Genomic DNA, 21789 nt, shown 5'->3' on the forward strand with positions numbered 1-21789 from the left:
GGCCGCGGCCGTGGAGCGGGCCTGGGGGAGGAGAATAGAGCGGCATCTGTGCGCCCTCCTTCGCCAGCCCCAGGCGAGCAGAGATGCTCACACACGGTCAGGACACGTGGCGCTGTCTCCAAGGGGCCCAAGCAAGAATCAAATAGTCCTCACCCTCTGTCACCAGGGACAGATATAAGAAAGCCCTGAAAAGCCTGTTCTTTTCCAGAAAACTCACTTACAGACAAAAAAGTTAGGTTTTTAAAACTTTTTGTTTATAGATTAATAAATCATTTCAAAATCTGCATTGTCCATAAGTAATCAAATAAGCAAGCTTTGTTTCAATAGAATCGTTTCAGTTAGGATACATTTCTCGTGAAGATGCCTTTACTCCGACAAGCCCTGAATACTGACTTCCCAGCGGTGACCCCGGCCCTGACGGACATGATGGCGGGGGCAGCGTGGCTCACCTGCAGGATGTCCTGGTTGATGCCCACAGTGATGCTCAGCTGCTGGGCGGCCTGGGGCGGCTGGCTGGCCTCCACCGGCCCCGGCTCTGACAGCTCCAGCAACTGCTGGATGACGTCGGTCACCACCTGCGAGCTCTGCTGACCAGGAGCCGACGGGACCTGGGCGTCCGTCTGCTGGAGAGGTAAAGTCTGAAACAGCGTGGCCTAAAACACACCGACGTTCATTAAGAATGGTAAACAAGTATGCTAATTCGTACAGCAATTAAAAAAAAAAAAAGAAACCAGCATTATTTTGTTATGAGCAAGAAAATCTAACAATATCCCAAATATGCCTCACTGACTTTTTAAGTTAGACCAAAACTGGCTCTTAAAAAAATGTATTCAATGAATTTTTCTGTAACTCTTTTAAAGTCTTTTACATGGTAGTAGAGATTATTACTTCAAGATAAGGGATTAAGCACACAAACCGCATCCCTCCGTTGGTCACAAAAATGAAGGAGTAAAAACGTTACCAAATAGACAAAATAAGAAAGAAATCACTGTGGTCTAAAATTTTTTTTGATTCCTGAAAACTAGGGGCATTGGAGGAATAATGGCTCTGTAAAGCCACAGCCAGGAGTATGTAAGGGGAGAGCTGATCTGATTCCTCAGAAACCCAGAAATCTGAAAATACACACGTAAGACAGTGGGGTCAGAGAACCCGCAAGACACTGTCATGGTGGACATCAGGACAAACCCCTGCATGGCATTCTCAGCGTTTTACTGAGAATGTAGATGTTTAAATGACTTGGATTATCATTCCAGGTAACTCATTCCACCTACACGCTTGATTTGCATACTGCCAAAGGAAAAGGAAAAAAAAACTCTTAACATTTGCTTGATTTGTATGTTGAAAATTTTATTTAAAACTACTCAGTCCAAAATAAAATTTAAGACCTAATTACAAGACTGATTACTCTCCAGTTTTAGAACATCATTACAACACTCTCCCTGATCAAGAGTAAGCTGAGGACTCATCCCAAGCCACAAATATTGTGAGAAAGGAAAAAGCCAACACTAAATGTGAGCCCCATGCTTGGGGACAAAATACAAACTGGGCCTGTCCTCTCCGTGGTAAGAGGCAGCTGCCGACTTGACACCAGCTACTGGCTGGCCACACTCACGAGGCACCTCTGCACTCGCGAGACTTGTCTGCTGTGGTCAGGACACCATGCTCAACACTTAGACGCCATCAAGCAGCTCAGCTGAGAGGGCAGGAGAAGCCACAGACGGAGGCTGAGCCACCAGTCTACAGGAAGGAGTCAAGTGGGCACGCTCTGAGTCACAACCCTTACTGCGTGTACTGGAAAATACAACTTAGTTTCCCAAAAGTGCAAGGTTTCAGGAAAAAGAATCACCGTCACATCAGACCCAGGGAAATATCACTTTAAAAAGAGAAGTGATTCTTCAGTGATAACACAAGCATAAAGAATATTCAATAATCATCAGTTAACACTGACTGTAGGAATTACAACTTGATGTTATACCATTATAACATCATTGTTATATCATTATAACAATGATGACATTTGGCCTGATTTCTAACTGGTTCAGATGATAACCCATAAATCAGAATCACATAAAATTATTTTAAAGTTTCCAAAAATTTGATTTTCTTTAATCAAGCAAACAAATAAAAGTAGGATCCATACTTCCATAGAGGAAACTTTCATAGCACCTTTATGGTACTACTGACGATTCTATTCCATTTTAAAGGTCATACTTCGGATGACAGATTTTGGTAACAGAATACCTTCTATCAATCAGCTGGTCGACCTTACCGTTAAGACGTGAGCAGTCTCTGTAGCGCCTGCTGAATTCTGTGGTCCACCCATATGCATCTTGCTGATGTGAGTGTTCAAGCTACCTAAACTTTTAAATACACAACTACATTCTGTACAATTATAAGTAGGGCCATTCTTGACCTTAAAGAACAAAAAAGAAAAACAATGTTTTACAATTAATCATTAAAATATTTACATGATGACAAATTATAACTAACCATTCAATTAAAATGACAGAAATAATGTAACTCTTTATTACACCTTTTAATTTAGAGAGGTCTAGAATCAATGACCTGACTCTGTAATCAGTATTTTCAGTCTGAGATTAATTGAAATTTCAGTCTTTTCTATAAATCAGAACTGGCTCAGGAGTGAAAACTCACAGTTTTCAGTTACTGTGCTCTAGTTAAAAAAAAAAAAGTCTGACCTGTTCTCGATTTCTTAAATGGTTAAGTGTTCAATAAAATGGTTTAAGTGTTCAACAACCAAGGCCAGACAGTTAAAACTTTTACTCTGAATCTTAAACACACAAGTCAGGAGGGCGGCCACCAGTTCCAATAGTTGTGTCTCATCAGTGGCCACATTCTAAGCCTCTGGCAGAGCAGAAAGTGGAGCGCAGGGCAGCGAGGGAGCAGGGCCACTGGCACGGAGGCAGCGCCCAGCAGTCCTCGCCCTGCCCTCAGGGCCAGCGCTGGTCCTGCCAGCTGTGCCAGCCAGCTCTGAGCTGGGGGGAGATGCCATCTTCCCGGCACCTCGAGAAGAGCAAGTCCACGGCTTAGCCTCAGGATTAGATAACACTCCAAGCAATCTTTAGGGGTTGTTCCCAGAACACCAGAGTCGGTCCCACTACAGGCCCCGGGGGTCTCCAGCTGGGGGCAGGCGAACCTGGCCTTCCCGCAAGGCTCTCCTAAGCCGGGCAGTTCTCAGCCTCCTTTTCCTGGTGCCGTGTATGCAGACACACAGTTACTCCTCGGCAATCCCCTTCACACGGAGGCAGCTCCGAGAGGCACTAACGCAGACCAAAAGGCACCCTCGCGAGTCTGCGTATACTCTTCCCAGGGTCCCTGGGCCTTCGACAGCAAACAGTCTTTAAAAGCAGCTTCCCTGCATACGAGTTCTCAGTCTGCTTGTAAACTATCGGAACTATGTAAGCTTTTCTTCATTTTACTGTTACCTAAGGATTTACCAAGGGTAAAATTAAAAGATATACACTTGCTTTTAGGACTGTGGTATTTTTCATCCTCCAAAGTAAGTACATAAAATAAATGATCCATGATAAGAGTGTTTGTGTTGCTTGAATACCTCTTCATTATCTCCAACTAGACTAAGTAAGACACCCAATCACGGCAGTTAATGAGAGCGAAGATGAACCGGACGGAGAGAGCTACTTCCAGAGGCTGACAGATCAGCATCATCTGGAGACAGCAAAACACGAGAACATCGGTTTGGCTGAAATGATCGGTTAATGTGCAGTATGGAGGCAAATCCTCTGGCCAGGGCTATGCAGACAGAAAACGTGAGTGGGGCTGTACACAAGGTCAGCTGTGCCAGCACAGGAAAACCCTTCCTCCTCAGGTTCACCTCGTCTTTCAGCTCCTTAACTTGGAAGCGCCTGTGTTTTGGGCTCACTAAAGGCATGACAGAACGTTTACGTTCAGACTGATAGACCGTAACTAACAATGGTATTAGGATTATTTTCAAACGTTTACTCATCAAAGCTATAATATTGTTGGTAAAAAGACAAAAAACAGTATATTTCCATATAAGCCAAAAAGGTTCACATGTTTTACATATACACATATATATTCATGTGTATGTATGTGCTTGTCTAGATATATACATATATATGTATTTTGGGGAGCTTCTTAGGTGGCTCAGTGGTAAAGAGTCTACCTGCAATGCAAGAGAAGTAGGTTCAACCTTGGATAGGGAAGATCCCCTGGAGGAGGGCATGGCAGCCCACTCCAGTACTCTGGCCTGGAGAATCCCATGTGAGGAGCCTGGTGGGCCACAGTCCATGGGGTCGCAAAGAGTTGGACATGACTGAGCCCGAACGCACGTACTTTTTTAAACAGGGTTTGCTCTGCACAAACCCTTTATCTACATTTAACAAGTAGAGTTCCTCGGGCTCACTCTTCACTCCGGGGGCACCTGTGCAGCCTGTGACGTCTGCACTCCTGTGAGGACCTCCCCGCTCCACCCCAGCCTGCCCGTCACAAGCCTACACCCCGGGGACACGCTCACCTCGGAGTGAACCCTCTGCACATGGGACTGGAGGTTCCCTTTCTGAGAGAAGGCGGCGGGACAGAAGGCACAGGCGTGGGGCTTCTCACCCGTATGCTTAATCATGTGAGTCTGCAGCGCTCCTTTCTGGTTAAAAGCTTTTCCACATTCGCTACACTTAAATGGCCTTTCACCTGGAGAGGGAGAGAGATGATCAAAATATGATTCCACACTGTGTGAGCATCTGATGGGTTAAGAGAAATACTTCTTAAGTTACCCAAACTCAAGACCACACACCTGCCCCCTCCAGGCGGAACGCCTCCCTGAGGCCGCAGACCCACACTACCACCACCTCCCCAACATCGCAAAGGAGCACCGAGGGCCTCCGCAAGCTGGAGGGAAAGCCGAGGCCCCAGTCCAGGCCAGGCAGGCTCCAGGCCACAGTCTGGCCCCCAGGCCTCGTCAGAGGTCCTCCAGAAGCCAGCGCGCCCCACACCTGTGTGTATCCGGACGTGCCGCGTCAGCTGGCTCGGCTTCTGGAACGTCTTTCCGCAGTGCGGGCAGGAGTATGTGAAGCTGCTCCTGTCGATGTTCCTGTTGTATGACCTGGTGCCGGCCACCCTGGGATCCCGGAAGGAAAGCATGCGCTAAGTGGGGTCCCTGTGACCCCACCGCTTCAGAACCAGAGCGAGCTTTAAGGAGAGATCAACCACACACACGGGAGCGAGAAGGCTCCCACCTCCCTGGCCCTCAGCCGCCGCCCTGCGCCCTGGCTCTCCCTGCTCCAGCCCCCAGAAGCAGCCTCGCCGCATCCTGAAGGCTGGGCAGAAACCTCCAGCCTAGGCTTTCTCATCTGCAAAACGGGGACCGCAGCAGTGTCCTGGCGTGAAGGGCGGTCTGTTAACGATTAAATGAAGTTTTACTTATCTGTTTGCAGACACACGAAGCACAGTGTTGGACACGTGCAAGCTCCATGTAGTACAAATAAACCAACTCACTAAAAAGGGTGCTAATCTGCCCTGTGAGTCCACTCTACACACCTTCTTACCTGCCCATTAAAAGTGTACTACCAATACCTTGTTCTACAGCTGTTCTCATTGTAATCCAGCTAAAAACTTCTACCCTCAGTCTGACGTTTCATTTTTGACCTTATCTGTCCTACTGCACGACACGGACCACAGGTTATGAAAGCCATCCCAGCACCACACTCCCGAGTCGCCCTGCTCCTGTTCCTAAAGCCGCGTGCCAATTTTTCATACGTGGTATAATTTTCTTTAGCCGGGGAAGGCTTCCCACCTGATCTTGTAGTGTGTCTTCATGTGCTCCTTGAGCTGTGAGGACGTCTCGAACTCCTTCCTGCAGGCCTTGCAGGTGTGACTGCGGCTCCCGGCCAGCTCCTGGCGGTGCTCCTCCATGTGGATGGCCAGCTGGCTCTGCAGGGTGAACTCATCCCCGCACTCAGAGCAGATGAGGTTCTAAGGGGGAGAGGACACCTGTGAGCACGCGGACATGCCGGAGCCTCGCCGCTTAAACCGCTGACACACGCAGTGCACCCTCCTGGCGAACAAACACTGCCTCGCCTCTCAAAAGATACACCGCGGGGTCTAAGTACAAGGATACAAGAAATCACTTCTTTGTTGACAGAAACACAGGCGAAAGGATGAGAGAACACTACAGCTTTTGAGCAAAGTGAGCTGCTTCAAACTGACTGCTGGTTAATGGCACTTTGTCCATCTACGCTGTGAAAACTCTGAAGCAGGACTTGGACACCACAAAAAGGTCAAGAAAGAATTTACATTAAGATGATAGTTTAATAGACTTCCTTAAAACAAGCTGGCAGCTGCTAAGTTCCTAAATGGAAACACCTATCATTCTTTCCGTCTGGTTTATATAGAAGGTTCATCACAGAACAGTCAGCGGCTGCATCCAGACGTGCCTGGCTGAGCACCTGCGGGGCTAGCATAAGACACACACAGGATTTCAAAGGCTCGCTGAAAAGAAGGTAAGGTGCAAAGCAGCACAGCAACTTTTAATGTGCAACTTAAAATACTTTGGCCGTATTTTCATAAATATATTGAAATGTATTTCATTCTTTTGTTCTGACTTCTGAAAATAGAGCCAGGGTCAGTTTTAAACCACGAGCAGTGTCTCAGTCAGGACAGCGCAAGCCCCGGTGTTCTGAAGCTGGGCCTCGGCTCATGTTAAGGCCCTAATCACCAGCCATGTGCACCTGAGTGTGCTGACCGCCCAAGGGGTGTGAAACAGTGGGGACAGCAACACCTGCCCTCCCAGGGCTGCCACAGCCAAGTCCAGAGACGCACGTGAGTTGCTGGACAGCGCAGGAGTGCCAAAGTGAGGCGTTCCATAATGCCGCTAGGTACCTGTCAGTGCGCATAAACTGCTGTTTCTGCACAACAGAATGCAAAGCTATCTCTTCCCACTAGACTTTCTTCTAATTTCCGCACCTGAATGCACAGAAACCTCACTGAATGAGGCCGTTCACTGACACTACTCAGCGCGTCCTTTGTGGAAGGGACAAAGCTGAATGGGATACTTGGAGTAATCCAATGACTTCAACTTAAATGACTTTTAAGTTAGTGTTAATATTTAATAATCTAAGGAAATAACGAACTGCTGTTTTCTTAGTATCTTGCTGATAATAAAGAAATTTCTTTCTTGCAAACTGTCAAAAAATTTTTTAAACCATCTAATAACAAAACTTGTTGCCCCCCTCAAATGCAGTGGCGGGGCCACGTGTACCCTGACTCTGCAGGCAGAACACCTGCCCTGCACTGACGACTTACAGTCGCGATGCAAACCGTGACTTTCCATCCCCATTCCCAGCCCTGTTCTTTATTTGCTCTGGCTCAGATCCACCCTCTTTTTTATGTACTTTTTTTTTTTTTTACCAAATGAGCAGGTGAGTACATTTCAGGAGATATCTACGTGGATATTCCTCTGAAACTTTTCTGAACTTTCTGAGTAAACCCTGGCTTGTGTACAATTAGTTCATGTGGTGAAAGCAGGATTGAGTACACGCTGAACCACAACTGACATGGGCTATCGGACAGGAGGTTTTGTAGCTGCCGCCACATCACACCTGCCAACCCCAAGGGGCCTGGATGGGCCTCCCATCCTCCTGGGTCCCGGGCTCGTCCCAGTGGGAGCGTGAGGCCTGGAGGGCAGCACACAGCCTGTCCACTGCACTGCGTTTCCTGCGGTCAGAGCCCCTGCTCCTGCCTCCTGCAGAGGCAGGCGGTACTGGGTGATGTCAGTGACCGCTGAGCAGCCAGCAGACTGTCACGGAAATGTGGTGTTCTTATCAGCCCCCATCTGTCTGAAGATGAAACTTTTAAAGTCAGAGTATGAGACACGATAAACAGCAACCACCTTCAGGCTCCTCGCCTGTAACACCTGCCCTTTCTGCCCCCTCCCGCGGGCCACCCTGGCCCTTCTCTCGCGCCCCTGGGCACCGGCGCCCAGCGCTACCCTCACCTCTCCCAGGCTGTCTCAGGAGCCCTCTGCCCTGCCCACAGGAATCTGCCTCAAGGTGCTGCTCAGTGCTCGGCAGACACCCCAGCCACCCCACAGACCCCTCCTGACCCCGGCGGCAGGCGCCCCCCTGCATGGTCCCCCGGGCTAGCGGCAGGGCCGGCAGGGGCCCTGTGCAGATGCACACAGAACCGGGGGGAGGGGAGGCCCACCTCACAGGGCCCCCACCGCCAGGCTTCCCGCACGGCTGACCAGCCTCGAGCACGTCAGAGCACTGCAGCCCTCCGCCAACACCCAACTCCCCCCTCCCATCACACATGGGTCCCAACTGAACGTCGATGCCCAAGGCCACCCAGCTGACGGGCGCTGTGGGCACAGCCCATGCTCCCCTCCCACCCAGCACACACACATCAATTCGCAGCAGTGATCCCAGCATTCCATGCACACGATCCTCGTGTGTATGTCTGTGCTCGTGCCCCTGGTCAGCTCAGCTGCATGTCCCAAGGGCAGGCTTCCTGCACCCGCAGCCCCCCAGCCCCTCACTGAGCAACATGAGGCCGCACCACCCACGCCCAGCCTGAGGGCAACCCCACAGGCCAGGGCAGCGGATGCCACGTAGCACCGCGGGGGCCGAAACAGTAGCCAAGACTCAGTCACCTGAAGAGGACGGCACAGCACACCAGCGCTCGGTTGCGTTCACGGGGCGCAGAGGTCTGTGTGTGCACTGACCGCCCCCAGACAAGCTGCTCCTGGGAGAACTGAGGTCATGGGCTGAAGGAGACTTAACTCTCTACCCTTTTCTCTACTGTCTGAGTCTTACTATTTGAACTGACTCCCGGTATTTTAAAATACCGTATTAAACCCTTTCTGCCTTTTGAAAAGAACACATTGGCCATTTCTGGACAGTGCTACAGCTGAGTGAGACAGGTGGGCCTGCAGCCTGCAGAAGGTACAGAAGGGCACACACTTTCTAGAATACAAGGTGGCATTCTACAAAGAGCGTGAAAAAGCCTTGTTAATTCAGAAAACCCAGTTGCATGACTCTATCTTAAGGAAATTTGCATTATTTATAGTACTGAAAAAGGGTAAACAACTTAAATGTTAAAAATAAAAGAAATGATAGAAATATCATGACACTCTATCCAGATGCTAAAGACTTTAATAAAGCAATTTAGAATAGCAGTGTGGGGGGAAACACTCATGATTCACGAAGCGAGCGAGGGAAAGATGCATTCACAAATATGAAAGGGACAGAGCAGATGACGTGACAGGATATAACTGCACTGAAACACTGTTCCTAAACAAACTGTTACGGAAGTATATGTGCATACCCCCCCAAAAAGCCAGAAACAACACAACTGACCCTTGAAAAGCATGGGCGTCTAGCGCATCGACCCCACAGGTGAACATCCGAGCGTAACTTGACAGCAGGCCCTCCAGGCCCACGGCTCCCCACCCTTGGTCCCGGCACCACCCAGTCCTGTCGGACGAGTTTACTGGAAAGCTCCACGTGCAAGTGGACCCGCACAGCTCAGGCCCACACTGCTCAAGGGTCGGCTGTGCGTGCGCTCTCTCACTAGTGTGACTACTGGTTCTTTCGCTTTTGTTAATCTTCAGTTTTCAACTTTTTCCAAAATGAACGTGTATTACTTATACAATAAGATTTTAAAAGATAAAAAGAAATTATTTTTATAAAAAATTAAAGACGTAAAAAGAGGACACAAACCTATACATGATGTACAAACTCAGTTTTCAGGATGCAGACTTTACATGTGCAATTAAATATTGTACGTTTTTCTGTCTCAAGACAAAACCATACCAAACAGTTACCTGTAATTAGGTACCTGGGTGGCTGAATTAGAGGTGACTGCTATCTTCTCTTTTCTACATTCACATGTTCCTGACTGTCCATGGCAACAACGCGGGGCTGACATTTTACACTTCACGTAAGCCCACCCACACCAGCAGCAGGCGGGCCTCTCTGTGCATCTGGGCCGCGCACCCCCACCATTCTTCACTCCATCTCAAGACTGTTCCCTTTCGGACTGCTACTGGGGGCATAAACTGCTTTGGGTCTTCAAGAATTTCCTCTCTTCTCCCAAGTGCCCATGTGCCAGGGGATGCTGGAGCCAGGCAAGGAGACTCTACCGTCTTCAGAGGCAGAAAGTTCACTTGCGGCTACCCAGAATCCTACACAAGCTAACTTCTGTTAAAGAGAAAACGGGGGTCTCTTCCGCCAGCCACTGTGGATGAACTTTGATCCTCCGAGTATACCACACATTAAAAAGTCTCGCCCTAAGCTTCTGACATGACCAGAAAACAAACAAATGCTTTATCAGGGACCTGGAGACTGGCCAAGGTGAGTTTCTCGATAATGGACTCTGTGACACCTACACGAAAGACTTTTTCAAACTAGTTTAAACCTAAAAACCTCCTGACCCAAGATGAGATGCATTTTAAAAATCAGTGAACAAAGTATAGGCCAAAATAATTACCTCTTCCTTTTCATGCAGCATAACATGTGCTTTGAGACTAGCCACTCTGGAGAATTTCTTGTTACACACGGGACAAGTAGGATCCTCCCCATTGTGGGTACATTTGTGAAGGGTCAGGTTGAACTCAACATTAAAGGTTTGGGGGCACTGGTCGCATCGATGTGGCTAGGTGGAGAGAAAAGTCGAAAAGCTACTGAAACACAATCTTTCCACAATAAATGTCATTCAAACATTAGCAAGCACCATAATCCACAGATAAGCTTTAGAAGCAACTTTTGAAGTCCTTCTGGACCTGAAGTCAATAAATCCAAAATTGACATGGGAAAGCTCCTTACAGAATTTCTCAAAGCAGTATACAGAGACATCACATTTGTGTAGAAAATTATTTCTACTGAGAATTGCTGCATATAAATGTACCAGAAAGTAACCTCTATGAAAGCAAAAGTGAGACTTCAACTTATTGGGTAGGACTTTCCCCCTTCTTTTTATGACAACTCCATTTCTGTAAACAAAATCACTTCAAACAAAGTAAGTAATCATAAAAACTCTCACTGGATTGTCACACCGCTGCTTAGCCCCACCTAAAATTTCCCCCAAATGGAAGGTGTTCGAGCACTTACTTGTAGAAAGAAAATCACTGGTATTTCTCTTGGAAATAGACCCTAATGGGTTGGGATTTTCAGATTTTCCACCTGAGAGAAACGCCCAGTGGGTTCTGGTGTTAGCAACACATGGTCACAGATACAACATCAACACTCGTGCCCAGAGGGAGGCTGGAGCTGCTCACACCCTGCCCTCCAGAAAAGAGCACCCGGGCACCAGTCCCATCTCAGAAGACTCACTGGCTTAGGCGGCGCTAGCCCAGAGGGCTCGGCGCTCACTCTCTTCACGGGGGCTCAGCTGCCACGTTCCAACCACCCTGACACATCCCACCAGAGGCACTAGAGTTCAACCCCTGTGTACCAGAGGGTTGCTGCCTGCGGAAACACGATCTAAAATAAAATACCTCAAATTCCTTAAGATGCAAGACCATTTGAGGGTAACACTGCCTGCCAGAGAAAAAACACATCGAGACGTGGGAAACTGAACCTACTGAAGAAAGTCATATTTTAAGATTATTTCTCTGTCTAATGAAAATTTCATTAGATTCACTAGACAAGCTCTCACTTTATCTCATCACCTAACCATGGCTAGAAATACAGCTTAAAAACAAAACATCAAAATCTTCATTTACGTAATACAAAATGTAGGAATAAGAATGAATGCTGATTTGACAGTTCCTCCAGTTTCAACGCTCACATTTCCGACATCCTTTTTATAAATACATACCTTGTCATTTCGCTCGTGATCCCGCATGTGGCGTTGAAACTGGGACTCTTTTGGAAAAGATAGCAGACAGATTTCACATTTATGGAAGTTTGGAACTTGATAGTCATAATTAGTGTTCTCCGCATTCAATGTTAAAACTCCATCTATAAAATTGCATAAGTATAAACAATAAATACCAGTTGTTATTCTCAGCACATAAATGAAACTAAATTATCCTGTTACTGTTTCAAAACCACATTATGTCAGATTTATGAGAAATTTCAGATGAAATGAATGATACCTTAAATTTCTTAAAAGGACATGTTTTTACGTTAGAAATGAGACATGCTGTGATGACTGAGACAGAGATGACTATGCCCAGGGTTTTTAGAAACCTGAAACTAAACCCCCGAGGCTTGATCCCCACTCAGCAACACACAAAAGCCATCACATTTCTTAATATGCCTGCCAGCTCAATACTGTTTCTAAGTCACAACAAATCAGGAGGCACTTCTCCTCTTAGTCACTGTGAGAGTTCATCAATAAGCCAGTTTCTTAAATCACTCAGTAAACAAAATGCTAGTAGAAATATAAAAGCTAATTCACTAATTCAATCTACCTCTGAAAGCTGCTGCAAAGCCAGATGAAGTCAAGAGGTAAAAACTGTTCTCTCTCACAGCTGTAGTTCATGAGGTTTTAAAGGACTGCAGTGCTACGGACAACCCTCAGGCTCCACTGTATGCTTTCTATAAACTCATTCAGGTTAATAGCTATAAATTTAAAGTGTTTAGTCCCTTAGTCGTGTCCAACCCTTTGCGACCCCATGGATTATAGTCCGTTAGGCTCCTCTGTCCATGCAATTTCCCAGGCAAGAATAGTGGAATGGGTAGCCATTCCCTTCTCCAGGGGAACTTCCCAACCCAGGGATCAAACCCGGGTCTCCTGCATTGCAGGCCAAACAAGAATAAACACGCAACAATCACAAAAATTTAGAAGAATGTCATGAAATAAAGATGTCCTAAATCTCTCCAAATCTTGAGAGTAAGTACTCTAAGTCTTATAATTTGGGTACAAATACATAATATATATTAACTATACAGAGACAGAAATATGTTACATATAACTCTCTATATCCAACTTGACCTCAAATAGTAGAATTTAGAAATTTGGAGGTAGGGTAACGGGTTAATTTTAAGACTCAACGAAGCTCAGAAAAGTCTCCTATGTGGTGAACACAGCACTCGAGTATTTCCTCTAGACTTTTATGTCCCTCTTCTGAGCAGACGGCCTGGAGCTCCCGCCGTGGCCAACAGTCCCCCCCGGGAAACAGCAAAATCTGCCTGAAAGCAAGAACCCCAAGGGCGGGAGGTGGGGTGAATCGATGCTGGAGGCAGAGCAGAAGCAGATGGAAAAGGTGGACAACAGCTTCAAAAACTCTCCTGGCAGATCCTCAAGTAAAGCAAACTCCAGCATGGAGAAGTACTAATGTTAACTCCAGAGACTGTAAATTCATTCATAAGCAAAATGGATTGACTAAGGGAAAGAGATTCATAACTTCTATTTATTCTTAACTCTATCCACATCCTATCCAAAGCCCATACACTCAAAATCTCTACACTAAACTAATAGCAAAACGTTCTATGACTCCTCAGGTCCAAAGAAAATGATTGCTGGGACCACATTGGAAAAGCCTGTTACGGGAAGAAACACTGAAGGCATGAGTGAAATACGTGTTGACAAACGTGTTGTAAGAACTCAGTAGCCAAGTCTTTTAACCTAAAGGCTGAAAACGGTATTAAAAAAGCCCCTAAACTTAAATTTCTAAAATGCAAAATTAAAATGCTCTTTCAGGACACAGAATAAAACAGTTTTCATAGCCTCTATGTTGAAACTACACTTAATATGCTATCTAAAATTGAGAATTAAATTAATTGACTGCGATTGATAGATAAAACCCTAAGGGACAAAAAAAAAAGAAAGAAAAGATATATTTAAAACTGAAAAATGATGTCATTTTGCTTATGGATTAAGACTTTTCCAGAATTCCAAGCAGTGCACCCAGATGCTCCCCTCACACAGACACGCCCACCACTCTTCAACTGTTGTGCCCGCCTCCTCCAACTTTCCAGAAAAAGGAAACAAAAACTGATCAGGGAAGATCAGAAACTGAGCACTTCACTCCCTTGAGAAAACCCTGGAGACGAGTTTGAAGATCAGGGTAACTCTATGTAAACAGAGACTCTAAAGAGCACATGAAAAGAGCTGTCTCTCCACCACCCCAAATAACAGAGGGTCACAGAGCCCTGCACATTAAACAAGACGCTGCTTCCTGCGGCTGCAGTGACAGACGCGTAGGAACCATCCAGGAGCGCGGCCGTCTCTCTAACACGCATCCGTGCCCCTCGACACCCTACCCGTCACCCCATAATCATGCCATGCCGTGACTACCCAGAGTCAGGCCTGGCTTGTGACGAAGGGGACAGAGAGCTGGCTTACACGCTGCTCTCCCCTGGAACAGGCCCGCACATCAGGCCGGTCCGCTCACCTTTCCAGCAAAGGTGGTCCACATCCCCAACCTGAAAGACCAAGGTCCATCTCTTCTACACAAAATGCCTGTGATGGGACACCAGGTTCCCGCAAGGCCTACTGCATTCTTAGCGTTCCCGGGAGTTAACTCAAATCTGCATCCCCTGACTAAAACTATTCGGTACTGTGCATTTAAGATCTCAGCTACCCATAAATTCTGATGAGGCATTTTCAGTTTCTAAAGTAACTTTGCCCCAAACTTTTAACCTGATTTTATTTTGTTTTGAATAAGAATTTTCCCAAAATAAAGCTGAGCTCCCTTATCTTCTGCTCTCAACAGGCACCTGCCCTACTTCCCTTTTTCCATCTTTCCCTACATTCCTCCAAGAACTAGCCCTCTAGCCATCAACTGCCTGCCCTCACCGCATCAGCCTCTGACACCACAATGCTCTGTGAAGTCATCAACAGACCTCTGGGAAGTCTGACAGTCATCACCCCTACTTTAAACCACTACCGCCTTAGCTACTCTACCATTCTTTCCCTCGTTTCCTTTAAAAAAACAAAAAATTCTACTTTCTTTTCTCCAGTTTTCTACTCCTCCTCCCATGTATGTCACCATTCCTTTGGGCTTTTTCAGGTAAAACTCTGAAGTGCTTGGGCCCACAGACCCTTTCTGCTTCGTCACTGCATCTCCAAATCTTTGCACAGGCCCTGGTGTATAATGTGTGCCTTATAAATACCTGCTGAACACGTGGAGATTAGACCAAAGCAAATGACTTTTTGGTCTCTTCACATTAGTTTGAGGCTTCCAGGACCAGTATGTCCATTTCCACTTTCAGCCTCACTGACTCACGCCCTCCACTCGTACTTAACTTAGCTTTAACACCCTTCCAGCTTGTCAGGTATCCACCAACTGCTCTTCTTCTGTATGGATACTGTTGACCCTTGAATACCTCAGGGTTCAGGGGTGCAGATCCTCCAACAGGCGAAAACCCAGGTAACTTACAGGTGGCCGTCTATATCCACGGTTCCTCTGAATCCATGGATTCACCAACCACGAACATATGATACTGGAGTATTTACTACTGAAAACAATCCAAGTATAAGTGGACCCACGAGCTCAGACCCACCTGTAAACTTTGTTTCTAAAGAAAGGATTTAAATTCATGTAGGTGTACATTCAGACATACATGTACATTACCCAAATTTAACAAAACCACAGAACATTAAAATGATGGCAAAATAAACCCCTAGTTATCTACAGCCTCACCTTCTGGCTAACACACCAAATTCTAGGCTCAGGGTCTGAACACAAGCGAGCTTTTCCGAGAAGGATTCAGCCCTGCTGAGTGTAACGGGCCTTATGACAATGGAAAAGGTTAATTTCTAGACATATACAGCCGTTCTGTTTTTCATCTCCGCAAATGGACAGCTGATGGCAGCGCTGCAGCAGCGCAAAGCAGGGCCACAGAGCGCTGTGCAGGACTGTGAGAGCTCAGCCCGGGAAGAGTCCCGGTTTCCAATGGGCGGTACCTGCCCGGGACACGCCTTCTTTACTGTAAGGATCCGACAGTAGAGGCGTCCACAGAAGGCATGGGTCACAGGGCACAGGCCAGGAACAGCAAAGAACGCCGGATTGGGGGCCATGAGAGCCGTCTCGAGGCAGCCGACCATTAGTGAGGGTCTCTGCAAACTACCACATGTTTGCATGCGGCCCACTCACAGAACTGCTGTGAAGATCCAAGTTACAAAACAAGAAACAAAACACAGCTTTCAACAAGGTGAAACACATGTTCAAGAGGACGGTTAAAACTAAAGTCAGACAAAACCAAGGACTGATGAGGATATGGAGCAGCTCGAAGTTTCGTATGCTGCGACAAAGACTGACATCGGAAAACTGACCAAAAGCAGTCAGACCTAAGAAGATATTACCAATGACTTCACCTAAGAAAGTTCAACAAATGGACAAGACTAATCTAGGTTGTGCGATACCAGGACAGCGGTCAGTCTTACATGGGTACTGATCAGATGGAGATTTCTAGAGTGCTGTAATGTCTCATTTCTTAATCTAAGAAATTACTATGTATAATCATATGAATTATTATTATAACCTATATAATCTGGGTGCTGATTATATGAGAAAGCTCATGTGAAAATTCATTGAACATAATTTTCATTCTTGTCTGTATGTTATATACCAACATGAAGTTTACTCAAAGTAAAGTGACAGAATATGCAACTTTCCTTTGTATCCCTGTCTTTCCTTCCAGACTGGGGTCAACTAACCAGCATCTAGCCTTTCGGGTAAACTCGGCTTCATAGAACACAGCCACACTCGTGGGTTTACGTATGACCGTGGCAGCTTTCCAGCTACAACAGCAATTCTGAGTTACAATAGAGACCTTAATGCCCACAAGGCCTAAAATATTTACCATATGGCCCTACAGAAAAAGTCTGCCAGCCCTTGCCCTGGCCAAGAAACCAGGACTCCACATCCGCCAGCCATTACTACTGCAATCCCTGGAATGGCCATGACCTTCCAAGTTCTGAAGCACCACAGTGACGTTCCAGAGTGATAAAGGCATTCAGGGCTGGTATACACTATCCCTTACCCTCTACAATAAGTACCCTTCATATTTACTTAGGCATAATCTCTTTAAAACTAAGACCTCTATCTTAGTCACTGCATAGAAAGACTGGATGTTCCCCTAAATAATAATTTTCAGAAAATTAACACAATAAAGGCAGTTCTCTCTGCATTTCACCATTCTGCCCGATACCTACGTATGCACTTCATGCCTTTTTACCCTACCCGCTATATGTTCTCTGCCAAGTATTTTCAATCAATGTAACAATGAGCATTAGGAAATAATAATGATTAGCAATCACATATTTCCAAAAGGTGTGCAGAGACAGTGCTTTCGTATGACAAGCATACCACCAGCAGTTTGTAAGGCAATCTGAGGTAGTGTAACAAGAACTCACCATTTTCCTGGCTAGGTATTTACTTTACAAAGTCTTATGGTATACTTGAAATTTAGATGAGGTACTAGCACATAGACAGACATAAGGACCAATGGAACAGAATTAAAGGGTCTAGAAATAAACCCACACCACCCATCACCAACTGATTTTCAAAACGGGGGCCAAGACCATTCACTGAAAAAACAGTCTCTTCAACAAATGTTATGGGGACAAATGGACATCCACATGTAAAAGAATCTATGTGGACCCTCACTCCACACCACACATAAAATAACTTAAAATGGATCAAAGACTTCAATTTAAGGAACTAAAGCTATAAAACTCTCAGGAGGAGATAAGAGGGAAAAATTTAATGACTATGTAGTGATGATGAGGCTTACTTCTTTACTTATGGCCTGTGCAGTGCTTAGTCGCCCAGTTGAGTCCAGCTCTCTGTGACCCCATGGACCTGTAGCCTGCCAGGCTCCTCTGTCCATGGGATTCCCCAGGCAAGAATACTGGAGTGGGTTGCCATATCCTCCTCCAGGGAATCATCCCGACCCAGGGATCAAACCCAGGTCTCCCACACTGCAGGCCGATTCTTTACTGTCTCAGCCACCAGGGAAGTCCACTTATGGCCTAAAGCTAATTATTACCTTAAGAAACATTTTTATGCTACCAACAAGGGATTAATCTCCAAAGCATGCAAACAGCTCATACAGTTTAATCTAGGAAAAGCACAAAACAAACAAAAAACTCAACCAAAAAATGGGCAGAAGTCATAAACAGAAATTTCTCCAGACATAAACAGAAATTTCTCCAAAGACATACAGATGGCCAACAGGCACATGTAGAGATGTTCAATACTGTTAATGATCAGAGAAATGAAAATCAAAACTACGATGAGTTATCACCTCATACCAGTCAGAATGACCATCATCAAAAAGTCTACAATTGCTGGAGAGGGTAGAAAAGGGAACCCTCTTACACTTGGTGGGAATATAAACTATGGAGAAAGTATGAAGTTTCCTTAAAAACTAAGAACAGAGTTGCGATATGATCTTGCAATCCCACTCCTGGATGTATATCCAGAGAAAACTCTAATTTGAAAAGATATATGCACCCCAGTTTTCCTGCAGCACTATTTACAATAGCCAGATGGCCATCAACAGGAGACTGGATAAAGAAGATGTGGTTCATACATACATATATATAGATGCACACACATCATATATACACACATACACACATGTATAATGGAATTTACTCAGTCGTAAAAAAGAATGAAAGAATGCCATCTGCAGCAACATGGATGGACCAACAGATGATTATACTACGTGAAGTAAGTTGGAAAAAAACAAATATCACATGATATCATTTATATGTGGAATCTAAAAAAAAAAGATACAAATGAACTCATTTATAAAACAGAAATAGACTCACATAGAAAACAAACATGACTATTAAAGGGAATGGATGCAGGAACAAACTAGGAATTTGGGATTCACATATACACACTACTATATATAAAATAAACCACAAGGACCTACCATATAGCACAGAGAATTCTACCCAGTATCTTGTAATGAACTATAATGGAAAGGAATTTGAAAAATAATGTGTATGATAATCACTTTGCTGCACACACAAACCTAACACAACATCATAAATTAGCTATAGTTCAATATTTAAAAACTGTTATCGACATTTTTGAGCAGGCCGCCTCCTGGTCATTTCTGGAGGTTTCAGCTCTGACATCGCTTTCCCTGGGAAGCCTGACTTCCAGCAGCTGTCATCTGCTGCCATGAAGTGTTCCTGCCATCGGAGGACACACACTGTCCTGGGAGCTAAGGCAGAGACCTTGTCTCTGTTGTTAACCCTTGCGCCCCTAGCCCTCAGCACAGTGCCCACCTATGACAAGAAGGGCTTTAAAATACTTGTTGAAGAAATGAGTTAACCCATATGCAGGGCTTTATACTGATCACGGCAGAACAATGCACTGCACACTTTGGACTCAAATGTAGATTCAAACTCAATTCTGACACCAGCTAGGTGCACCTTCCACATCACTTAACCTCTCTGAGCCTCATTTCCTCTATCTGTAAAAATCCCCACCTACCTTCCAGGTTTTTCTTAAATAAAATTCACAATGTGTGACACCAAAAAACAAACAAAATAATTTCAGATCATGAAAAACATTAAAATCGTAAATTGTTAGTGCATTGGTCCCCAGATCTTTTCGTTTCAGGAGATTCTTAAATATCAATGAGGACCCCGCCCCCCCCAATCCTAACTTTATATAGACTATACCTATCGACAGCTGCCCTACTAGAAATTAAAACCAACAACTTTTAAAACACTCATTCACTGAAAAATAAATGTATTACGTTAACAAAAATATTTTTATGAAAAACATACTCTTCAAAAGCAATAGGAAGAAGTTTTCACTTTTGTAAATGCTTTTCAATGTCTGGTTTAATAGAAGACAGGAGGCTCCTCACATCTGCCTCCGCATTCTCTGTTGTTCCTGAGTGAAATTCAGAATATGAGGCCTCTGCCACCTTGACTACTGCTGAGTCATCAGTTTTGCCCCCAACAGCCCGTGTATGATTAGTGCAGGTGATAACCGAGTGAAGACGTCCAACAGTCTTAGAACTACTAAGAAAATATCTACCTTGCAGACCCCTAAAAGTGTCTCCAGGAACTCCCCAGGGGTCGGTGAACGACAGCTTCAGAACCACTGTGGTACAGAATGGCTGATGGGGGCGCCATTCACTTTCAGAAAGGTCTGAGGAGGCTACTCCTAGGAAGCTGAAGCACAGGACCCGAAGACTGAGGCAGGGTTGGGTGCTCAGAATAGGGGTGCGGAGACACACCAGCACCTTCAACGAACAAAGGGCTGAGTACAAGGGCAGAGAAAGGAGAGTCGGACAAAGGCCGGGTCAATGAGGGTCCTGCCCGGTGGGGATCTTAAATTAAAAGGTTGAGAGACCCTTCGGATAGTTTGAATCCGGATGTGGCCATCTCATTTACGTTTTCGAGAGCTGCCTCAGGCTGACAGGGGATGGATTTACAGGACAGGACAAGCAGAGACCAGTCAAGGCTCTCACGGAAGCCAAGGCGATAACCAGTGGGCCAAGGAGTCACCCTGGAGAGGGGGGAAGAGGGAGGCCAACCGAAAGCGCGTTTCTGAGGAGAAGCTACAAAGCCACGGGCTGTCTCGGAGAATAGGATAATTAACTCTCTTTAGTTTGGGACTTGAAATGCCAGGTGAACAGGGCGTGATGTCACTAGTTTGACGGAAAGGACTGTTGGAACAGGAGGTCCCAGCCTCATCCCAAGGCAAACTGTGTCTTTTCTCTCCACCCTAAACCTTTTTCCAAGTAGATAGTTGAAAGACACTGCACTTTATTTTCTGCAGAAGTCGTTGTCAACAACAAGAATCAATAAACTTCACAGAATAAGTCCTGAAGACCTCCTTCCAGACTGCGTCCGGCACGCGCGCGAGCTCCGGCCGGTCAGGAGCCGCCCCGCACCTGTGCGGGGGCCGGCCCCGCGGGTCTCGGCCCGGGGGAGCGCCCGCCGCCGGCCCTAAGGGTGCGCCCGGCCTGCCCTCAGCCTCTGAGGCTGCGGCGGGCACAGCGGGACCCACGGCTCGGCCGCGCTTCCAGAACGCCGTCCTCCCGCTCCTCAAGCCAGGGCCCCCGCGCAGCGCGGGCCCGGAAGGCGGCACCCCCGGGCGCCGGCCCCGCCGCCTCGGCCCCACGTGTCAGCAGGGGCCCCCGCACGGGGCCCCCAGCCGCTGGGGCCGCCCGCCGCCCCGGGGCCGGCGCCTTCTCCTCAGAAAGGCCTCCCACGGCCCGCGGGAGCCGGGCCGGGCGGGCGGGGGCGCGCGAGGAGGACGGAGGAGGGGAGGGCGGCGGCGCGCGCCTCGCCCCCGGCCCCGCCGCCCGCCCGCGCGGCCCAGAAAAGTAGGCCCAGCCCGGCGGAGGGGCCGGCCGCGCCGCGCCGGTATCATTCCGCCCGCGCCCTTCGGCCCGGCAGTCGAGCGGCGGCGGCGGCGGCAGCGGCTGGCGCCTGACGCCGAGGGGCGTCCCCCCCCAGGCCCCGGGCCCCGACCCGGCCCGCCCCGCCGCCCCCGGCCCGGCCCGCTCCCGGCGCCCCCCGCGCCGCATCCGGGGACTATATTCGCGCGGAGCGGCACAGCGCGGCCGGCCGGGCCGGGGCCGCTTACCGGTGTCGCCGCGCGCCTTGCTCTCCTTGGGCTTCGGGGGGCGGCCCCGCGGCATCGTCGGCGGCGGCGGCGGCCCACCCCTCGGCCGCACACACACTCACACACATACACCCGGCGGAGCGCGCACGCGCGGGGACCGGCCGCGGAGGCGCGGCGCGCGCCCGGCCGGGCGAGGGCGGCGGGCGGGGCGGCCCCGGCGGCCGCCGAGCCCCGGGCGAGCGCCCGCGGGCCTCACGGCGGAAAGACGCCCGAACGAGCGGACGGGAGAGCTCGAC

At 47.5% G+C, this 21789-nt stretch overlaps 1 protein-coding gene across 1 annotated transcript in view; it reads right to left on the reverse strand.

Moving 5' to 3' along the window:
- The window catches only part of ZNF236 (zinc finger protein 236), a 68690-nt gene extending 47121 nt beyond the window's left edge, over window positions 1-21569 (reverse strand). The window contains exons 1-8 of the mRNA XM_068993914.1: window positions 21515-21569; window positions 11812-11954; window positions 10483-10647; window positions 5792-5970; window positions 4992-5116; window positions 4517-4689; window positions 2270-2413; window positions 450-653 (exon numbers count right to left, since the gene is read on the reverse strand). Of these exons, the coding sequence (XP_068850015.1) occupies window positions 450-653; window positions 2270-2413; window positions 4517-4689; window positions 4992-5116; window positions 5792-5970; window positions 10483-10647; window positions 11812-11954; window positions 21515-21569 (1188 nt within the window). The remainder of the gene's footprint in view (window positions 1-449; window positions 654-2269; window positions 2414-4516; window positions 4690-4991; window positions 5117-5791; window positions 5971-10482; window positions 10648-11811; window positions 11955-21514) is intronic.
- Between the last annotated feature and the right edge of the window lie 220 nt (window positions 21570-21789).

This window comes from Capricornis sumatraensis, chromosome 21 (genome assembly GCF_032405125.1).
Source record: "Capricornis sumatraensis isolate serow.1 chromosome 21, serow.2, whole genome shotgun sequence".
Classification (NCBI taxonomy): domain Eukaryota; kingdom Metazoa; phylum Chordata; class Mammalia; order Artiodactyla; family Bovidae; genus Capricornis; species Capricornis sumatraensis.